Genomic DNA, 22542 nt, shown 5'->3' with positions numbered 1-22542 from the left:
ACAAATAGGTCTGTGCAAAATAAAAGCCCCTTGATTTGGGGATTTTTTTTTCCCCATAGGCACTGTTGGCATCTGAACCAAAGAAGGGTAGAATGGACTTGCTGAAAATAACAATGAGGGAGCTAATCTCCTTGGCTTTGTCTGCAGATGACTCAAAGGGCAGAGTTCCCCAGGTAAGAACAGAGGGTTTAAGTCTCCTTCAAGTCTCTCCTCTACCTTTATTTCTTTAAAGTATCTGCTGAAGATACAGAACTCCTGAAGACAGGTTACTGTGACATGTTTAGAGATTTGGCTTATTTTTGCTTTTTTGTTTTCTCCCATTTTTAGTCTTTCCTATCTACAAAATAAACTCACCATGGTTGGTATGTAGTGATGAAAGTGAACAACTTTAAAACTGTTGAAAACATTCATTTGACAAGATATTTCACAGTGTTACTATTATCCCTAAAAATCTGAAAATGAAAATGGAGTCACACTTGAATTTTGTGTGTGCTTTTTTGAGTTAATGTACATTTTGTAGCTGAACAATTGACTCTTTCTTTAAAATGTAATGTAGGAATTTTAGTATTTTATATTTTAATTTTAAGTAATATTTTTGGGGGGGTGCTGTTTTGAGACAGGGTTTCTCTGTATAGCCCTGGCTGTCCTGGAACTCACTCTGTAGGCCAGGTTGGCCTCGAACTCAGAAATCCACCTGCCTCTGCCTCCCGAGTGCTGGGATTAAAGGCATGTGCCACCACGCCCGGCATAAGTAGTATTTTAATTCCTTTTTTTTTGTTTGTTTTTGTTTTTGTTTGTTGTTGTTGTTGTTGTTGTTGTTGTTTTCAAGACAGGGTTTCTCTGTGTAGTCCTGGCTGTCCGGGAACTCACTCTGTAGACCAGGCTGGCCTCAAACTCAGAAATCTGCCTGCCTCTGCCTCCCAAGTGCTGGGATTAAAGGAGTGCGCCACCACTGCCCAGCTAATATTTTAATTCCTTATCATTACCGTGTATATGCGATTGGGTCACACTCCTCACCACTATTCTCCACCACTAGATAGAAGATAATATGTGCACCTTTCCATCCCTGGTAAGCACCTTTTGGTAGGATGCTCCCGTCGCACTGTGGGAGGCCTGTGCTCAGTGGGGGAAAAGAGAAGTAACTTTATATGATTTTACGTCTTAGGTGGTGTCAGGTGCCATGGGCCATCATGTGGGCTGACTGTGGGAAAGTCTGGTGCTGATTAAAGTGTGCACAGGGGCCAATTACTGTAACAAAATTCTTTGGGAAATAGAACTTTGGGAAAAGTAACTAACATGTTATTAATCATTTTTCAAAAAAAAAGTATATATCAAGATACTTTTCATTGAAATGTGGAAAAGATAACTGCTTATATTTTCTTGGATGGCTACTTTGAAAAAGACTCAAGCTTATAGGAACATTGACAAATAATGAAGTTCTTTGGCATCAATAATATTGCTTATTTGTGAGTTCTTTCCTTCTTCGTTATTAGGGTTATGAGAAACCTGGTTTGAAAACTCAGCTTTTGTTCTTGGGATGCAGTTGTGTGGCCCAGCCCTTGACCAGTGCGTGCAAGGCCTGACTCTGGTCTCCATTGCCACAGAGGCTTCGCTAGCTCTTCATTGTGATTCTGCTGTTTAAAAACAATTTAAAACTTTATTTTCTTTGTGTTTTGAGTATTATTTTACTGTCATGTTAAGTGGACATGTAGCATTCATTTATTATTTTTAATTAGGGCCATTGAAATGTACATTTAAAGTATGTTTCTTTTCTGAAGATTCATTTAGTACATTGTACAATGCCAATATATAGAAGATTTTATAGTATTCAACTATAAATATTAAAATTTTTTAAATATTGCTTAATATTTCTAATAATTATTTATTTTATGTGTATGCATGTATGCTTTGACTTCCTACATGTATATGTACCTGGTTCTTACGGAAGTCAGAGCAGACTGTCAAATTCCATGGAACTAGAATTAGACAAGTTGTTACTGGAGTTGTGAGCCACCTTGTGAGTACTGAACCTGGGTCCTCTGCAAGAATAGCCAGTGCTCTGGGTCATCTCTCCAGCCCCTTGACCAGCGTTTTAAAATGTATTTTTTTCAGCCAGGCAGTGATGATATACCCTTTCAAGACTCACACTAGGGAGGCAGGCAGATATGTGTGAGTTTTAGGCTAGCCTGGTCTACAGACCAAGTTCTAGGACAGCCAGGGCTATGCAGCAAAACCCTGTCTTGGAGGGGGAAAAAAAACAAAAAGCAAAATAAAATGCATTTCTGTTAAAAGTATTAAAACAGTATTTCTACCCAATTCCTCTGTTATCAGGGCATAATCTACAAGATAGCAATAGTTGATATTTATTGAGACTCTGTTTGTGAATGGGTTTATGATCATTTTTTAAAATTAAATGTTCATGTGTCTTTGGAAAGAACCTGCTAGTCTTACATGTGAGGTACAGAGTTGTGCGTATGTTCAATGGGTGAAGCGTTTTGGTTGCATTGTTCCGTTTTATAAACTGCTTTACATAGATGGTCAATTCTTAACGTGTATTCTCTTACATGGACAATTTTATTTGAGAACTCTACACTTCTGGTAATTTGTGTGTACATATTTAGAATTACCATAGTTTTAAATCCACTACTAATTTTTGAACTTTTCATTCTAGGTTCATGCTTTAAATATTCTCAGAGCTTTGTTCAGAGATGCACGTCTGGGAGACAGCATTATCCCCTATGTTGCTGATGGAGCTAAGGCTGCAATTCTGGGCTTTACATCACCTGTCTGGGCAGTGAGTGTTCTTGCCATGCATCCCCATTGAGTTCATTATGCTTTTGAATAGTAGGTTTTTATAAGCTTGTAAGTTTTTCAGGGGATGATTTTGGATCAGAGTACATTTTATTCCTTTATGGTTCCGTTTTCTCTCCTTTGTTGGCTTCTAATTGATAATGACTTTATTTTGTGGTTTCTATGGCATTTGTGTGTCTTTAACATACGCCACATAAAATGTGAGCACTTCCTAATAGTCTCATCTTTGGGCTGTTCCTGCTGCAGTTTTCTTTGTGATACACAGTGAATTTACACTAGGCGGCTGCTACTTTTAATAGACCATTATCACTTTTTAATTTACCACTTCAGCCATCTGTAAATATACACAGCTCACTGGCATCAGGCAAAGAGGTGTTAGCAGTATTGCCTATTCTCTGAACCCTTCATTACAAATAGAAGGATTCTTGAGACTGTCCACCAACTCCTCATTCTTTCCTTTCTGTGCTCCTGCAGAGGTTTCTCTCTGAATCTGCCTGCCCTGGCACATTAAATAAGTGAAAAAATACAATATATATCCCTTTGTGTTTGATGTGTTTCTAGTATGTTGTAGCATGGATCAGAATTTCTCTACTTTCTAAGGCTGAATAATATTCTGGTATGCCAGTAGACCAGTTTTCCTTTTTCTATTGATAAGATGATATCAGTAGGCATTGAGGTTGTTTTCAGTTGTGAATGATGAAGCAGTAAGTAACACTTGTCTGAATCCCTGCTCTCAGTTTATATGGCTGTAACACATGGTAATTCAGCTTCCCTTTGTTGGAACTTGTTTCCCACAGTGGCAGAGCTATTTTTTTTTCTTTTTTCTTTTCTTATTTGTTTCCCTTCCGCAAACCCCCTATCCCATCCCCTCCCCCAACCCCCCACTTCTATTAGGGAGTTCCCCCTACCCACTCCTGCCTCATCACCCCAGCATTCCCCTGTACTTTTAGATTGTTGATAGGATTTGAATAAAACACATGATTTCTTAGATGTAAAGTTGATGTTGAAAATTAAAAACAGATTGAGAAAAGGAAGATACTCAGCTTTAGATTTTTATGTTCTTGTTGAATTTTTTTGACTAACATAAATTATTCTCTTCAGGAAAAATCGTTGTCAATGAACTCCTAAGACAGTCTCTAGCTGTGTCTATAAGGAAGAAAAGCATTATGGTTTGCTGCTCCTTCACATAGAATCTGTTCTGGTTTTCTCATATAATACATAATGTTAAGCTTTGATTATTCTCATGTAAGGTTATACGAGATAATATTTTCTACCATAGGGGATTCATCTCAAAAATATCCAAACAATCTAGTTAGGCATATATGTCTAAAATGTTGTAAGAACTAAAATGAGCTAATTTTGTGTGTGAGGTGGTGAAACTTCATTGAAAGCCCATTCCAATAAGTGTGAAATAGTATTCCATTCTGGTTTTTTAAAAAATCTTCAGACTTTGTGTGTGTGTGTGTGTGTGTGTGTGTGTGTGTGAATGTTTTGTGTTTGCACATGTATATGGGTACCACATAACATGCCTGTTGCCTGTGGAGGTCAAAAGAGGGCATTGGGTCTCCTAGAAGTGGAGATACAGATGATTGTGAGCCACCATGTGGGAGCTGGGCACCATACTCAGCTCCTCTGTCAAGAGCAACAGAGCTCTGAACTCCTGAGCCGCTTCTCTAGTCCCTCCCACTCTGGTTTTGATTTGCATCTCCAAATGATTAGTAATAATGATCTGGAAACAGAACAACTCTTAAGATCTTAACACGTCTTTCAGAGTCTGTGGATTCTTTTACCCAAAGTGTGTTGTGCCTTCAGCAGTAGTGTCTTCCCTTCTAGTCTTGGTAGACAACCAAGACAATGCACTAACCTTTGGTGTTTGGGGACTTCTCTGGCTTTTCTGCCTGGTACTGAGATTCTAATAACCCAGGTGCCGCAGGTCTTTATAGCCTTGTCCCACTTCCTGTTCATTTTGTGCTTCCTGCCTATGTATACAGTGTGACCAACCAGTTTCCTACTCCTGTCACCTGCCTTCTGAACCATGACAGAACTGTAACCCAGAATAAACTCTTCCTTCCTGTATGACTAGTATAACCTCTGTTTAATACCATGTTCAAATGACCAAAGTATGGCAGGTTTATATCAATCCCAGTCCTTGAGAAACTGAAGCAAGAGGATAGCTTGGGTCACATAACAAGATCCTGTCTTATTAAAAAACAAAACGAAACAAAAAAATAATAATAGCTGGGGTTATGGGTCAATAATAAAATACTTGCCTAGCATGGGCAAGACCCTGGGTTTTAAATAGAGATTATTTAAAACTCAGTAAGAAAAAGACACCCCAATTAAAAGGTACATGCATTTTCCCAAAGAGGTATTAAAAGTAATCAATGGACACATGGGAAAGTGTTTAATAGCATTTTGTCATTAGGGAAATGCAAATCAAAGTCATCCACTAGAATTTAAACACAACAATAGCAACAGCAAACTAACAAATACTCATGCAGTGTAGGTCTGACCTGAGGCAGAGGCATCCCGGAGATAGAATTGCAGGTGACAGATGATGGTGTGCTGCTTGGGGACATTGGGCACTGCTCTTATTATGACAAGAGCTCTGTGATTTGCTGACCATTGAGTGGAAATCTCTGGCCAGTTTAGGGAATATACTGTGAATGGTGTAAAGTCCATTTTCCCGGAGGTTGTGGATGAATTGGCAATTCACACTTCTAGAGCAGAGGTGGCAGTGGGTGGCCATTAGGACAGATGTGGTCTACTGCTGTGTTTTATTTGGCTTACAAGATGGTGCCTCACTTTCCTTTAATTTGTTGCCAGTATTTCCAAATAGTAAGATTTCACATAAAAATTGAGGTTTCTGGCTTCCCTTGAAAAACACAGAAGATCTGGCAACACTGGTCTTCTATTCCCTGGAGGCCACTAGTCAGCCTGAGCTGGATAGTAACTGGCCTAGACACAGTGCTCTGCCATTTCTGTTGTCACACTCTGGACAGCTGAGTCTGTGGCTCTTAGTGCAATGGCTTAGGAAAGCTCCTTTCTAATTTTAATGCTTTTACTGTTATCTTCTTCAAAAATATGTATTGCACTTTTCTGTGTTTGTATACATAATTATACAGTTCATGTGTAGCAATCAGTAACATTATAATTGCTAAGAGCTTATTAAAAAACAGAACAAAACAAAAAAGTAACAGCTGGGGTTATATGTCAGTGATAGAATACTTGCCTAGCATGGGCAAGATGCTGCCTGCGTTTTATGTAAAGGTTGTTTAAAACTCAGTAAGAAAAAGACACCCCAATCAAAAGGTGCATGCATTTCTCCAAAGACGACAGTAAAGTGACAAAGGACACATGGAGAAGTGTTTCCTAGCATTCCTTCCACCATAGAGAGGTCCCAGGCACAGAGCTATGTCATCCCACTTAACATCAAGTGCCTTTATCTGTTGAGCCATTTTGCTGGCTCACATTCTTAGTTTTGATAATCTCTTTGCTTATATTACTAGTTGACATACATTATTATGATGACATCTACTTTTAATATAGGTTCTGTTATAGAAGTTTAAATTTTCTGATTCTGAGTGTTCTTCATGATTCTGGTATAATTCAGTGCTCGCTGATTTGATAGATAATTGAGGAGGGCTAATATTAGGATAGTGAAGTTTTTTTTGGGGATTCCGAAGGATCTTGACATGATGGCTTAGTGAAGATAGACTCTGTCAGTATGTTGGCATAATAAATATACTTTATTCATAATAATTTTTCCTTTATTAAAAGATTTATTTGCTTATTTTACCTGTGTGAATGTTTTGCCTGCATATATATGTGTGCACCACATGTCTGCCTGGTTTTAAGGAGGTTAAAACAGAGCATTAGATCTAAAATTGGAGTTGTGATTGGTTCTGAGGAATCAGATGGATGCTGGGAACTGAACATGGGTCCTCTTCAAAAACACCCAGTCCTATAACTGCTGAGCCATCTCTCCACATGATCTTCCCCCTTTTTTCTTTTGAAAGACATTATATAACCTCATTATATTACCCAAACAGGCCTGCAGCTCATGATTCTCCTGCTTCGACCTCCCAAATCCTGGTCTTACAGGCTTGTGCTACTGTGACTGGTTGTCTAACTTTTTACTAATCAATTACCATAAAATAATTTCAGAGGCTGTGTGGTGGTAGTGCACACCTTAAACCCAGCAGAGGAAGGTGAACTCTTGAACTCTTGTGAATTCAAGGCCACCCTGGTCTTCAGAGGGATTTCCATGACAGACAGGAGGGCTATGTATGCAGAGAAACCCTATCTTGAGTGGGAAAAATAATAATAAATTAAAAACAAAGAAAGAAAAGAAATCTTCAGAGTTAAATAACTTGAGGGGCTGTTGGCATCTTAAGATTAATAATAACATCCTGAATACTAACCGATGTCTTGGCTGTTTTAATTACATGGATTCTATCAAGTTAAATCTCACAAGTATTCTTCACAGATAAAAGGAGGAGCTCAGGTCTTTCCTGGTGTACTCATTGTCAGATGTGGAAAAATAAAAGTCCGGTTTGTTTTTTAGGAATAGTATTAGAAAAGTCTATGTTGTATACATGTGGTTGGATTTGCACAGCTGGTTCAGCTTAAGAGGAAGTCATTGAATGAATTATCAGAATTTTTTTTTCTCAGTTGCGTTTTTTTTATGCACACAAACCTTATTTTCTTTAGCCCCACCCAATTAGGTAATGACTTTGAATATCTAGTTTGAACACTGTAAATGGGATTCATGCCATAACGACTTCCTAACTCTTACTTTCTGTTTATTTTTATATTAGGTGAGAAATTCATCCACACTTCTCTTTAGTTCCTTGATCACAAGAGTTTTTGGAGTTAAGAGAGGAAAGGATGAACTTTCCAAAACAAATAGGTAAGCTCAGTCCAACTTCACATTTACACAGACTGCTCAGGCTAAAGGAGCTGCCGATTCAGTCATCAGTGAGTTACAACTGTGTAAGTGCTACCGTGGCCCCAGCCGTGTCCCTGAGTCTGCGTCCTTGGCCGGTCAGCTGTGTAATAAGCGGGTCTTGGGAAGCAGCAGGAGCAGGGCAGGGCAGGCCTGCACGGCAGGGGGGCAGGGCTGCAGGGCTGCAGGGCAGGAGTGCAGACTGACTACCTCTGGGTACATGAGCAAGGCTGTCTGTACTTGTTATCTTCTTCAGGTATTGATGAGATGCCCCCAGTTACTCTTTCTAGTTGTATTTAAAAAACTATTCAGCAGGTCATCTTGTCGTGTCCAGGTAGAGACAGCCATCTTTGTATGTGTTCAGTGTATGTCCCTGACTCCCTTTCCTTGTACTTTGTATGTGGAGAAGTTAGAGAGTCGGCCACTTGGAAGAACCAGCACTTCTGGCTTTCCGTGTTTATCCTCTCAGATACTTTTCTCTTGACATGACATCTGTAGTGAACCTGTGCACACATTTTGATTATGGACAATTTAAATGCACTGTGAAGTTGTATATGTTTCTAAAGAAGAGAAGCAATTAACTAGGGAGTTGTTTCCACTGCAGAGGAGTTGATGCTTGTCTAACACTAGGTGTCGCTGTTGTTCTGTGTTCAGTTGCTCCCTTACCATTACTTAGGATCCAGTTTGGTTGGCTAAATGGTCTTTAGTTTTCCCTCTCACCTAAAAAGGTTGCCATGCTCCAGATTTAAGTTTTAGGCTAATTACTTATAGAATAAAATTTCTTTTGTCTTTTTGATTTTTTGTTTTCTAGACAGGGTTTCTCTGTGTAGCCTTGGCTGTCCTAGACGTCTCTCTGTAGACCAGGCTGGCCTTGAACTCAGAAATCCGCCTGCCTCTGCTTCCTGAGTACTGTCATTTAAGGCATTAAGGCATGCTCCAGTATCGCCCAGCTGCCAGCATGTCATTTCTATGGATGCTTTGCACACCACTCCTAAGACAACCTGTTGCGCCTCCAGCACCCACAGTGTTTCTCTGCTGCTGCTGCTGCTGCTGCTTCTGCTGCTGCTGCTGCTGCTTCTTCTTCTTCTTCTTCTTTTTCTTCTTCTTCTTCTTCTTCTTCTTCCCCTTTTAGGATTTATTTACTTATTTCATGTATGTGAGTACACTGTAGCTGTCTTCAGACACACCAGAAGAGGGCGTCAGATCCCCATTACAGATGGTTTTGAGCCACCATGTGGTTGCTGGGAATTGACCTCTGGACCTCTGGAAGGAAAAGCAGTCAGTGCTCTTAACTTCTGAGCCATCTCTCTAGCCCAGAATATATTTTCTTGTGATAGAACTAAGTCTTAGGAATTAAAAAGTATGCTAGACACTGTGACACTGAGGCACACCACTGTAATACCAGTACCAGAGTGGCTGAGATAGGAGGATTGTGAATTTGAGGCTAGCCTTGACTACAGATTGAAACCATGTCTCCCAGAAAACAAAAGTTATAAGTGAAAATTCGTGTCACTCTGAATTGTAATTTAAAAATTTATCACTCTGTAAAACGCACCATATATTTAAAAGGAAGGTAACTGGGTATAATTATGAATCACCTAAGAATTTGATGAAAATACTAGACTATTCTTTTTTATCATTATTATTTCTCTTGTGTATTTATGTGAGAATATGTACACATGTATGCAGTGCCCACAGAGACCAGAAGAAGGCATCAGACCCCTTGGAGCTGGAGTTAGAGGTGTTTGTGAACCACTTGATGTGAGTGCTGGCATCTGAACCCAGATTTCTCACAATTGAGCTGCAACTGCGTTTAATGGCTGTGGCATTTCTCTAGCTCTTAGTTTGTTTTGAAGTCCAAATTGTAGTTTAAAAGTAAAATATTGCTTGTTTGGAACGATTATGATAACTTTTGCTTTTCTTAAAGTGGTTTTCCATTGAGTAGTTTAAAATGACTGGTGCTGCTTCTCTTTAGGTCTGTGCACCTGGGTGATTCTGCAGCGTGCTAAGGTTCCACATAGTTCAACCTGCTTATAAAACATGATTACTAGTGATATAAACTGAGCCTGAGGATACAGCCCTGTAGCCTCAGTACTCAGAATGCAGGTATAGGAGCATCTGGAGTTGAAAGTCACCCTGGGCTACATAGCTAGTTTGAGGCCAGCCTGTGCTACGTGAAACTTTGTCTTGGAAAAGCAGAAATAATTGGTTTCTTCTTATAGTTGTGAAGTGTATACAGATTTTACTATGTACTAGAGAAAATGATGAGATTTGTTTCATTTGGGTTGAAAGAGTGGAAGAATATGGCAGTGATAAACATGGTTTTACCAACGTTACACTGATGGAAATCCCTTCTGTACATTGATTCTCTTTGAGTTGGAAAGGGTAAGAAATTAGACCTTTCCTAGAGAGAAAGAAGCAGCATAGTTCAGAATGGTTTTAGTGCAATGGAAAGGGAAGTGAGGAAAAGGAGGAAATCGATTCTTTATTCAGTGGGATAGTCACTTTTGGTAAGAGCCCTTATTTTTGTCATCTGAAGGTTTGTCAGGTCATCCTTACACAGGCTTCTGCTTTCTCCCAGCTGGAAAGTCTGTCTCAACTGTCGTTGGATATGCACTCTAAGCCTTCAGGGCCTCCATTGCAGCAAGCCCTCTGCAAACAAGATGCACTTAGTTGCTTCGCTTTCTGCTGCACACATCTGCTCGTTTTCACTGAGGCCTTTCCGACTATTGTTTGGTGTATCCTGGAAATGATGACCTGACTTTTTTTTTTTTGCAATCGGATAACTAAACTTACCCGGTGACATCTCACAGGATGGTGACCTTTGCTTTCACAATGTCACTGCTCTGCCAGAGAACTACAAATGTGTGCCACTGGTCAGGAATGAGTCGACAGGAAAAGAACATCTGCCTTTTTCATCAACTGTGAAAATCCTGTTTCTTGGAGTAAACAGCTCGGTTTCTAGGTTTTCTGTTGCCACTGGCAATGACCTTAATAGACTCCTTTAGCCACTCCTCACTATCATCCCAGGAATAGTAAGACCTAGGCCTATGTCCTCGTGGGGTCATTGTGAGCACAGAACTAAGCATTAGACTGCCTTTTCCTCTGACAGTGTTGGAGTCCTGCACAGAGACAGTCACATTTGCTATTTCTTCTGTCCTGCTTCTGCCGTCCTTCTTACCCTGCACCCATGCTGCCAGATTTTTGAGAAAAGTTTGGTGTCAGTATCTTGACATTCTTTGTATACTTGGTGCCTCACATACTCTCTTGCATGTAGGAGACTAACAGACATACTTGCTTAATAAACGCATTTTTGGTGCTAAACAAAGGAAGAAGAAACTTGTTTCTCCTGCTTTTATCCCCACATGGCTGCCATAATTGACTGAAACAAGTTCTAGCTGATCTCTCTGTGCCTGGAGTTTTCCCCTGTAAAGTGAGGGTTCTTGGAGTATCCCTGCTGTCCTTTAAATGCTAAGCTCAGGCTGTCCATAAAGTTCTTAGAATTGCAGGTTTGGGTAAGTGCAGTTCCTAGTGCATAGACCTGCCACATAGTAGGGTAAAACAAACAAACAAACAAAACCTACTTTCATCAAGAAGTGATCAAGGGTCCATCTTCCTTTGTAAGTGTATTAAAATAAAGGTACTTTTCGAGCTTATTGGTCTGGTTTTATATGTCTTCTTTGGTAGTTTTATTTGTCTGTATGTTTTAAACTTTGCATCTGTTGAAGGATATCTTATATTGTTTGTGGTTTTGGACTGTTAACAGATAAAGCTGCGATGGCCATTCATATATATGTATGACCACAGAGTTTCACTTCCCTGGATTGAGTGGCGAGTTTTTAAAATTTTGTATTTATATTTTGTGTATGGGTGTTTTGCCTGCATGTGTGTCTGCGCACCATGTCCATGTAGTACCCACTGAGACCAGAGGAAAGTGTCAGGTCCTCCTGAATTGAACTCACAGATGATTCTTAGCTGCCACGTGGGTTCTGGTAATCGAATCCAGTTCCTCTGGAAGATCAGCCAATACTCTGTTTAATCATTGAGCCATCTCTCCAGCCCCTTATTTGTGTGTTCTTGAGTAATATTTTATTTAGATTTTTCTAAAACCCATTTCCTTGTGTTTCTTGTCATCTAACAGACTTATAACTCAGCCTGACTCAGAGCTCTGACCGTGCTTTCTAAAACAGCTCCATCTGCACAGGGAGGGTGGGAGTCCTTCATGACTCTCCCTTTCTTACAGCAGAAGCAAAATATGTGTGGTCTTTAACTCTAGGTCTTTCCCTGATTAATCCCTATGTGAATTAACCTTCAAGTAGTCTTATTCAAGCTCTATAGCCAATGTCAATGTCTGAAAAGCTTTATTTTTGACCATATGACATCCATATGCACAGTGTAGAGGAAGAGAGTGAATTAGGATAGCTTTTGCACATTCCTGTTGCAGTGTGGTGCTGGCACTCATGGCAAGCACCTACTGTGAATTGTTAACACTGTTAACTGTGTTAACATGGGAGAGGAGAACAGGAGGGTATGAAACCTGGTCTAGAATCAAGGAGCTTACAGTTCAGCTGAGGACACAGAGATTGAGACTTGTGAATCGGACGAAATGGAAAATATATGCCATAATTATCTGCATAACATGATACAAGTACTGAATTCTGTAGATATTTGTAAATGGGAAAACTAAGTGGAATATTTGAAGGGAAAATTTCTTTGTGAGGCACAGTGTATGAGTAGATTTGGGTACATGTGAGAAATCCAATCTAAAAAGGAAAATAAAATTTGATTTATTGCTATGCACTTTCTTTATTTTGTCTTCTTAGAGAGAAATGGATAGGAAGATTTTGTACAGTGTAAGAAGGAAATGTGTCCGTAAAAACATTATTAGTTCCAAATACACTGATCTCAGTGACTATGTGTAAAGATACTGCAGGACTTGACTTTCTAGTGTGGAAAGGACAGAACCATTGTAGTTACTTTTTTTCCTATCTTGATGGCACAGATGGCCAGTGTCTTCTAAGGAGTGTCTTACTCGGCCCAGCACTCGGCTCACAGGAAGACTGTGAAGCAGTTGCCAGACAGAACTACTTTTCTCTTGTTTTTCGTGTTTTCTAGGAAAACAGATTCCACAAGTTTCTGTGGTTACCTACTCCATTGTTGAAGAATTAGATTCTCAAAACTAAAATTGAGAGCTGTAGAGTATGTGGGCTTTTGTGTTTTTGAAAATGTAATTATTAGAATTCACAATAGTGTATTTGATTTGAACTGTATAGTAGCTTGCAGCAAGTACTTATTTGGCCAAACTGAAACCAGAATTTTCCCAAAAGAATTCTCATTTTCTTCACTAAATGGGTATTTGTTGTGTCCTTACTCTGGACCAAGTACTAGAACACAGACAGGGATGAGAAGTATTCCATGCTGTGCTAAAGATGGAGCTAAATTGAAGGTCTGCATGGTGTCCACAGAGCCCTGGGTTCAGGCTCTACTACCACTGCAACCCCAGGTGGTGATGCATGCAGAAAGTTCCAGCACTTGAGAGGCAAAGACAGGAAGGCTGGAAACTCAAGCTCATTCTTAAGAATTAGAAGCTAGGGCTGTAGGGTTGGCTTGGTGTCAAGAGTATTTGTTGTTGCAAGGACCCAGGTTTGAGTTTCAGCACCCACATGGAGGCTTACCACCTCAAGCACCAGCAACTGTGGTGCACAGACACACATGAAGGCAAAACTCTAATACACATAAAATAATAAAAATCTAAAATATTTTTTAAAAGATTTGTTTATTTATTTTATGAATGAGTACACCACCATTGCTCTCTTTAGACACACCAGAAGGGGACATCAGAGCCCATTACAGATGGTTGTGAGCCACCCTGTGGTTGCTGGGAATTGAACCCAGGACCTCTGGAAGAGCAATTGGTGCTTTTAGCCACTGAACCATCTCCCCAGCCCTAATATATATATTTTTTTAAAGTTAGAAGCTAGCCTTGGTTACAAAACATTTTGTCTAAAATCATTTGAGAAGAGGGAGGAGAAATCGGAAGTTATCCTAACCAGTAAAGGCATGAGTCGTATAAGCCTGAGTGACTACAGAGGTGTCCCTGAACTCCATATTTGTCCTTGCCCCTCCCCATCATATGTACACACACACACACACACACACACACACACAAATTTTCTATGTCCTTGGGGAAACTGAAGGGTTGATGAAGATTATCTGCTGTGTTCAAGTCTCTGTTGAAGGTCAGGAGAGGTTCTCTTGGTGCCTGCCTGTTACCCATCCTGTGTTTGTACGTGCTAGGCCTTACCAGGCCCCCTTTACTTCATGCCTCTGGAAGTAATGGAAGAACAGGCTTCGGTATCAAGGATTCCAGTATTATGCTGCAGAACCAGGAAGGTAGAAGTCTTGGATTCAGTTTGAATTACCCCCAACAAGGTGTCAGTGTTGCTGTTAGACATTTGCCGTTTTTACAGTTAACTCTATAAAACTTTTATGTTTGATAATAGTTGGGTGCTATGGGATGAGAATTTGGGGGCTTATAAAAATTCTTTCCTGTAATGTGATTTCTTTTAGACTTAACTAAATATTTTTTATAGTCCATGCCTATGTTTTTCATTCATGTCTTTAATTAAAGCCAGTCTTAATTGTAGCAGTCATCATTACTTGGTTTTATCCTAAGAACCTAAGACATAATAGTGCTTTTTAACACTTTGTAGATGTGAAAATTGAGTTACAGGAAAGATTTGCTCAAGATCATGAGTAGCACTAGCAATAAAATTCAAAGATTATTTTTAGTTCACATTAGTTTGACTAGAACATTTTTTAAATTGCAGATTTTTCTAGTAGTAACAATAATACAAAACTGTATTCAGTGATTCTTTTGAAGAATACGAATTTTATTCTTCCAAGAAGATACTTCACTTATCATAGGCTTTTAAACTGTGATTAAAAATCAAGAGTCCAATGTTTTGATATGGCTTAGAGGTATTGTCCACAGACATCTGTAGAGCATTCAGTTTCTGTTTTTAGCCAGAGAAGAAAAGTGGCTGCCTGTAGAGACTGAGAAATAAGACTCACGTCCAGGTTGCTGTTGTTGAGTCGCTATTACAGCGAGAACGAAGTCTCTGCTGACCTTTTGAGCCAGGCTAGAGCTCCGTATCTTAAGTCACTGTTCAGTTCTCAGGTTCAAGAATTGTAGAAAGAAAACCACAAATGAAAATTTTAACTTAAAAAAAAATTCTTGAAAAGTAATACGTTCATGAACTTGAAGTGGGATTTAGTCATTGTGTTCTTAAATATTGACTCTTGCATGGACCAAGTAATCTTTGTTCTTAAGTACTGCTTCAGGCCATTGCCTTCTTTAATAACTAAGGCATTGTTGTTTTCGTTAGAGCATGTTCTATGGAATTTTGGCAATGCATGCATCCTCTTTCTGTATCTTAGAGAAGCATGAGTAAATATTTTTTCTTTGCTTCGGTGTTTTTGTAGCTTAAATTTTATATGAGCCAGACTAATATAATGTAATACCAAGATTACATAATTTAAGACGTCAGGGTTGCTTCCAGGCCTATGAGATAAATCTTCATTTATCAGGAGGGTTACAAGCAGTACTTGTTGCACAGTCACTACCTGTAGAGACATACCACAGAACTGTTTTCGAAATGAGAAGACAAAGAAAGGTAACCACTGAGGAGCAGCTTTGTTAGAGCATGGGGAGTATTCCCTTCTCATTCCAACGTAGTCCCCGAAACGATCCTGTTAGTGCTGAAGAGTTTGGATGCTGTTACAGACTAAATTTTTAGAATATAATTAATAAACTTTGTATTGACTACTTACTGTGTACCTGGGCACTATAGCTCATGACATGCTCTTACACTTCCAGGACTTTATTGTTTAGTGAAAGATAAGACAATTTTGAACTTGTTCAATAAATGTGATTATTGGACGTTATAGTCCTGACTGTCAGAGATGGGCTAGAGGAGGGAGAGGCCATCCCAAGGAGCCTTTCAGTTTATTCTTGACTTGAAAGGACTGCTAGGGTTGGATATGCAGAGGAGAGGGGATTACTGCATGTGGAATTATATGGTACATAATGGTATAGTACACAGTACACAGAGAATGGAGGAGCAGCATAAGGCAGAAAGAGTATGGCAGATGTTTTCATTATTCATGTGACAAGGATTGGTTGTCCACCTGGTCTAGGTAGGTCACTTGGATTATAAGTAAACATCAAGGTTTGTTTGAATTCTATCCAGCATTAGGAATCGAGCAGCAGCTTCTGTATCAAAGGATTCCATAACAAAATCCTCTTTGGTTCTTGTTTGGTTTTTTGTTTTGTTTTGTTTTGTTTTGTTTTGAAAAAGTCATTGAGAAACAAGGGACTTATCTGTCACTGGCTAGTAGAACTGGAGAACACAGTGCAAGGCCTCCGGATAGGTCCTCATAAATTGCAATCCATGCAAATCTTTGACTATTTTGGAATTGTAGATGTTAAAAGTTCTTTACAAATTAAAGTGCTTCCTAGAGAGAAAATGCTTCATATTTTGTACTATTTTCAACCGTTTTATTATGAAGAGATTGTTCCATTTTTCCAAAGTCTCGATTTTTGGTATGTTCTAATAGCATGGTTGGTGAACTAATCAGGAAGCCAAGGGCCTGATCAGGTCATTTAGCAGCTGGGCCCAGGAACAGTGGTGAAATAAATTGATAGGCTTTGGGCCCTCTTTTGAGGCATATAACTGCTCTGAGAGGAGTGGCTTCCCAACCAAAGTTAAGTCCACTTACAGGAGTGATGAAGGTGGGATGAATGTTTATTAAGCAATTAATGATGTCAATTGCTACGTTCATCTAGGGTCCAGAATCTCGACCATCTCCAGAGCTCTGAAGACATCTTTATAAAGAATAGAGATGTCAGGCATCGTGGTGCACACCTTTATCCCTGCACTTGGGACGCAGGGGCAGGGGCATCTCTGTGAATTTGAGGTCAGCCTGCCCAACATAGTAGTTCCAGAACAGCTAGAGTTGTATAGTAAGACCCTGTCTTGAAACAAAACAAAACAAACAAAAATAGTGACTTTAATATTGGAAGATAATATATGCAGTATTTTGTTTTAACCTATAAGAAAGTTTATTTTCCTTTTATATTTTTCTCCATATAATTATAAAATGTTGAAGTGATGCTGTTTTATATGATTTTATACACATCATTTTTGTAATCATCTTGTATTTAAAAAGTGTCATCTAGTCTTAGTACATATTTATTTATTTAGTTAGTTATTTATTTAGTTAGTTATTGGTTTTTCGAGACAGGGTTTCTCTGTATAGCCCTGGCTGTCCTGGAACTCACTTTGTAGACCAGACTGGCCGTGAACTCAGAAATCTGCCTGCCCCCGCCTCCCAAGTGCTGGGATTAAAGGTGTGCGCTACCACCACCCGGCGTCTTAGTACATTTTGTGTTTCTGAATCAGTTTCCCTGATACTAGGTAATACATAAAGTTTGGCCTATGATTCTGGTGGCTGCAAGTGGTCAAAATCATGAACTTGGCATTCTGGAGATATCCCCATGTCTATATTTACAGCAGGGCAGAGAGGCAAAAATAACCACATATATCAGGGCCAAGTGTATAGGCAGCCTTGTTGTATTATAACCTACTCTGTTGCCATGTGATCCATCCTTCAAGATAGCATAGTCCAGTCATGAGTGTGTAATTTTCCTGTGATCAGATTGCCTTCTTTAACTGGTTCCATCACGTCTGAACTGTTATGCCGAGGGCCAGACTTCCAGTAACATACCTTTGAGGGACAAACTACATCTGTCCTGTATTTAACTTCGAGAAAGAAAGTACATCTTTTCAGATAAAAGGTTTGGTAAACATTAAAATAGAGATTCTGACTATGATATAGTTACTTTCTGAGACTGAAAACGCTATTTTGCAAAATGAAATGTCTCCCAGTATCTTAGCTATGGTGGTTTGAAGAGAAAAGACTTTGATAGGCTCATATATTTGAATGCTTGATCCTCAGTTGGTTGCAGCTGTTGGAGAAGGGTATGGCTGTGGCATTGTTGGAGGAGCTATGTTACTGGAGATGGGCATTGCCCTTGCCACTTTCAGTTAGCTCATTCTCTCTGCCTCATGCTTATGGGTCAGTGTGTAAGCTCTCAGTTACTGCTCCAGAGCAGTGCGTTCCTGGCTTCTGCCATGGTCCCCACCGTGACTATCATGGATTAACCCTCTGTAACTCTCCAATATAGTATTTCTTTTATAAGTTCCCTTGGTCATGGTACCTTAGCATAGCACTAGGAAAGAAAGGAAGACAATAGTTGATCTGTTATAAGCTAATTGCAAACTGTGATTTACTTTGGAGTTTGACCCATATGTTACAATGTTGATTTTCTTGTTGGAAGGTAAAACTGTGTGAAGTCAAATAATACAAGTTTATTGGAATTGGTATTTTAGATTTATTTTTATTTCTGGGTCCCAAATCCCCATTCATTTTAAATTGAATGTGGTATTTTAATCTGACATTTTTGGCCTCTCTGCTCAAATTAGTCTAGTTGTCCTGAATAATCTCTCTTTTTCTGGCAGCCAACTATTTCTTTTCTGTTCTGTAATTGTTGAGCTGTATGTTCTGTACAAACTGCTTCTATAGAAGGAGCACAAAGCTGTCTGGCTCAGGGCAAACCAGTTGGGCTGACCAGGAGAAGAGTAGATTAGCTGCATTGCATAGGGTCTGATCTATCGGCTGAATCTTGGAGGGAGGGCTAGACTTTCCCCTCTGTGAGCACACAACTCAGCTCTGTGCCATCTTCATGTTTGCTGATTTATTTCTGTGACTACTGAGGTATCTCAGTCTTCAGATGCATAGAGGTGTCATTTCTGCCCCTTTATTCAGTTGAGTCCCTTCGACAACCCCCATCATAGTCCAGACACTCCTGTGCTTGCGGTACCATGTCTACAGAATTGGTGTCCATTCATTCAAGCCTGTGAGCACTGACAGGGTTCAGACACTTAGAGAATAGAATCAGAATTTGAGGAGAAGTAGAGCGATGCTGTGACCCACCGTGGACTGCTTGCTTCAGCTGACTACACCGGCAGGAAGGTGGGGAAGCACCCTGGCTTCTGTCTCCCTCCCCTCATAGGATCAGGCTGATGCTGCTCCTCTGGTTTCCGCTGTTTTCCTCTGAACAAATGCACTTCCCGCAGAACACGGTCCCAGTCTTTAAGCTTGCATGCTTCAAACCCTTTCCTTTTTCCATGTTTTCTTCCTGTGTGTACTGTTCTTTATTGAGTTCCTTACCCTGCCAGGATAACGAGGAAGTATAGAGCAGCGTTGACACTGTCTTCCAGATTTATATTTGGAAATGAAGTGATAACTTAAAGAAACAATGTCATTGATCTTTACAGCTAAGAAATGTCCTGTTTTCACTAAAACAAAAATAAACTAACAAAAAACCAAAATAAAAACTTAGTATAGGCCAGCATCTTTATCTTCTTTATGATTTAATTAAACTTTCTCCAAAGTGTTAACACTCTAGAGAAATAAAAGAAGTTTTTTGAATGGTACTTTCTCATTTTGGTTATTTACCAGTAAGTTGATGTCTTAATGTCTTTTCCTGTTGCTGTGATAAAACACTCTGACAGAAGCAACTTAAGGGAGAAAGGATGTATTTTAGTTCACATTTCAGGGTATAGTTCACCATGGCAGGAACATCAGGACAGCAGTGAAGTTATGGTGCTACTCTGTCACCTTTCTCCATTTACACAGCTCAGGTTGCTGCTAGGGACCAGCCTGATGCCCAGTTAAGATGGACCTTCCTGTGTCAACGTGGTCAAGACAGTTCCTCAACAGGCAAAGGCGTGGCCAAGCTCCTCGGGGATCCTAGATCTTGTCAAGCTGGGCATTCAACACTAACTTTTTATCATTATAAAAATATAATGGTTCAATAGTGAAATACCTCATTTCTATGGGGTGCCTGCTAATGAGAATCTCCCTGAGATTGTTTCTCACTTGTTATGTAGCCTTGCCACAGATGGACTGATCATTTTTAAATACTTGTTTTTTTTCCTTCTTGTTTTTATCCCTGGCTGCCTTCAAAACTGCTCTCACATAACTGCCACGCTGGTTGGCTCGTCCAAGAAAATTGAATTCTGTGGATTCCATTGTATTTTCTGTGGGTTTTTTTTCTCTGAAAACTCCCTCTTACTCCCGTTCTCATTAAATTGAAATTTAATGATTTTAAAGTCCCAGTAACAGTTTGTCTTCATCTGGAGTAACTTTGTGCATCTGATCCCATTGATGAACATGTGTGAAGAAGCGTCAGCTGTACTAGGTCTAGGGAGTGTACCACAACATACAATGTACTTGCAGTGGAACAGACTCAGACAAAACTGTAGGCAAAATAGTTAAGGAAGAGATAAGTGTTATATTATGAAATGACAATAGTTTTAAGAATGAGGAAATGTTTGCTAATTAGAAATGAAGTTATGTTCTTGTTCTAGAATAACCAGAGGCAAGCCTCTAATGATTTTTGCATATTCTTCCTGTGATGCTCATGCAAATATACATGCATGTATATTTGGTGCTCAGCCAACTCAAGAGATTTTGCTGCCTTTTAGAGGGTCAATGTGAGTTTTGATATATATCCCTTTTAAGGGGAGGCGTGAGGAGTGTAGTGGCTATGGATCAAATCCAGGGTGTGGTGCATATAAGGCAAGCACTCCACAACTGAACTTCCTCCCTGGGCCTTTGGATGTGTTCTTTATAATCAGAGACAATCTATAATTGTCATTATCTCTATTCTTTTTTGGGAAATAATGAGTGATGCTAACAGTGTTCTTTGTTCCCTGCAAATCTGGAGGGGTTGGCTCTCTCTCCATTGTGAATTCTGAGGCTAGGTCTCATAATGCCAGGTGTGCATGGCACAGCTGGTAACGCGGGCCAGCTTGGCAGCTTATAAAGCATTTCATGAGCATCATACACCTTACCTCTTCATAAGTGAGCCATAAAGGAAGGTCTTTAGAATGAACAAGCCATAGTTTTCTTGATAATGATTTGGTCACTATTTTTTTGTCGTAGCTTGTGTGCTTTTTGTTGAGAACTGGGATCCTGTAGCCAGGACTGGCTTTAAACTTGCAGTGTTGTCCAGAATGACTGTGAACTCTTCTCGCTCTTGACATCCCCTTCTGAGTACCGGGACTGCAGGCTTGTGCTACCATGCCTTGCAAATAATCCCATTACTAGATATTTCTTTCCTCCTAGCTTTAAAGATATTAATTCTGAAGTGTTTTAATATATGTAGTACTTTTCTTTAGCTAATGTCACCTGTGTGTAATTTCTAAGACCCTGCATACTACTTGTCTTTGGGATCTGTTTGTGGTTGTCAGATCTTAAAAACCAGTTTTCCACGTGACCTTCCTATCATAGTTGTCTCCCTTTCGCTAGCCCTCTAAGGTTTCTGTTCCTCTAATCGCTCCCTGCTCTGCCTGCTGCCTATCATTCATTGAGCATTTGCAGCCTAATTTTTCCACATAATAAAAAATGGTGTAAAGATTATTCTTGTGAACTTTTAATTTTTTCCCATTTTGGGGGGAGGGGATTGTTTCTTTGGAATAAATTTTCAGAAATGGGAATGCTGGGTTAAAGAATACAAATATTTTTAAATCTGATAGTCAAGCTTCTTTTAAATGAGATTGTATCAATTTACAAATTCACCAGCATGTATAATCTTCTCGGTAGTGGCTATAATTACTTTTTGGTAAGGCATGTGTAAGGGACTGTTGGAGGAAAAGGGCCATGCTGTTTCAATTTCCTTTGCTTTTTACTAGTGGAAGATTGAACATTTGCCCACATTTATTTGTTGGTTAATTGTATTTTCTTCAGCATTGCTTTCAGGACCCTCTATAATTTGCACCTGACCTTTTCACCTTATTTTCTATTATTCAAACTCACAAATATTTATTAAACTCTTGGGCTGCTGTCTCCCACCCAACAAATACATAGACTCTAATCAGACCAATCTGTCAATGTTCCTTTGAATATGTTATGCTTTTCCTTTGAGAGTCCCCCCCCCCCACAGCTTTTGTGGGAGTTTGGGTTTGGTTTGGGTTTTTTCTACCCCTAAAATGCCCATCCCTTCTTTTTTTCCTTAAGTTATGCTTTCTCGCCATCAGATTCAGCTTCAACTTTTTACTTTCTGGGAAGTCTTCCCTGATGTGACTGTGGCAGACCTGGCTCAGGTCCCGCTCTCCTTGTTCCCCGTCACTTGGTCTGCATCTGCCTTTGTAGCAGGTCCAGGAGAGCATGTTGAGATAGACAGGGCAATAGACAAATCTAGAGCTCACTTCATTTGCTTGTGGTTTAGTATCCTAAGCTCTGGTTCCTTCATCTCAGTGTTCTCAGGAACTGGGATAATCATATCTGGCTCTATGGTGCTTGAGGGGTGAAGTGGAGGTGCTTGTGGAGGGAGAGCCCTGTTGGGGTGCATGGCGTACAGAACTCTCAGTGCTTAGGCGTGGTTTTGGTTGAGGTTGTTTTCTCTTTAAGATCTGCACTGGTTGAAGTCAGTTGGAATTGCAGCACTGACAGCTGGGAAGTAGTCATGGGCTTCCACTCTTAACCAAGAAACTGTTTGTATTTCATACCTCCTGACAAAGGAAGTCAGTTTTCTCTAATGGAGTGTCACCAGTCTGTCAACCACACTTGGGGCAGGTGCCATGCTCAGGGGTAATTAGACAATATGTTTTGTCTTACTGCTTTTGTTTTATTTTGTTTTCGTAGGGCCAAGT

The 22542-nt window shown here is 39.7% G+C and overlaps 1 protein-coding gene across 4 annotated transcripts in view; it reads left to right on the top strand.

Moving 5' to 3' along the window:
- The window catches only part of Thada (THADA armadillo repeat containing), a 294404-nt gene that overhangs the window by 73062 nt on the left and 198800 nt on the right, over positions 1–22542 (top strand). For all 4 annotated transcript variants that reach the window (XM_029531298.1, XM_029531301.1, XM_029531299.1 and 1 more), the window contains 3 exons: positions 60–173; positions 2672–2794; positions 7632–7723. In XM_029531298.1, coding sequence (XP_029387158.1) covers positions 60–173; positions 2672–2794; positions 7632–7723 — 329 coding nt within the window. The remainder of the gene's footprint in view (positions 1–59; positions 174–2671; positions 2795–7631; positions 7724–22542) is intronic.

This window comes from Mus pahari, chromosome 18, assembly GCF_900095145.1.
Source record: "Mus pahari chromosome 18, PAHARI_EIJ_v1.1, whole genome shotgun sequence".
NCBI classification, from domain to species: Eukaryota; Metazoa; Chordata; class Mammalia; order Rodentia; family Muridae; genus Mus; species Mus pahari.
This window is presented reverse-complemented; position numbering and strand designations above follow the sequence as displayed.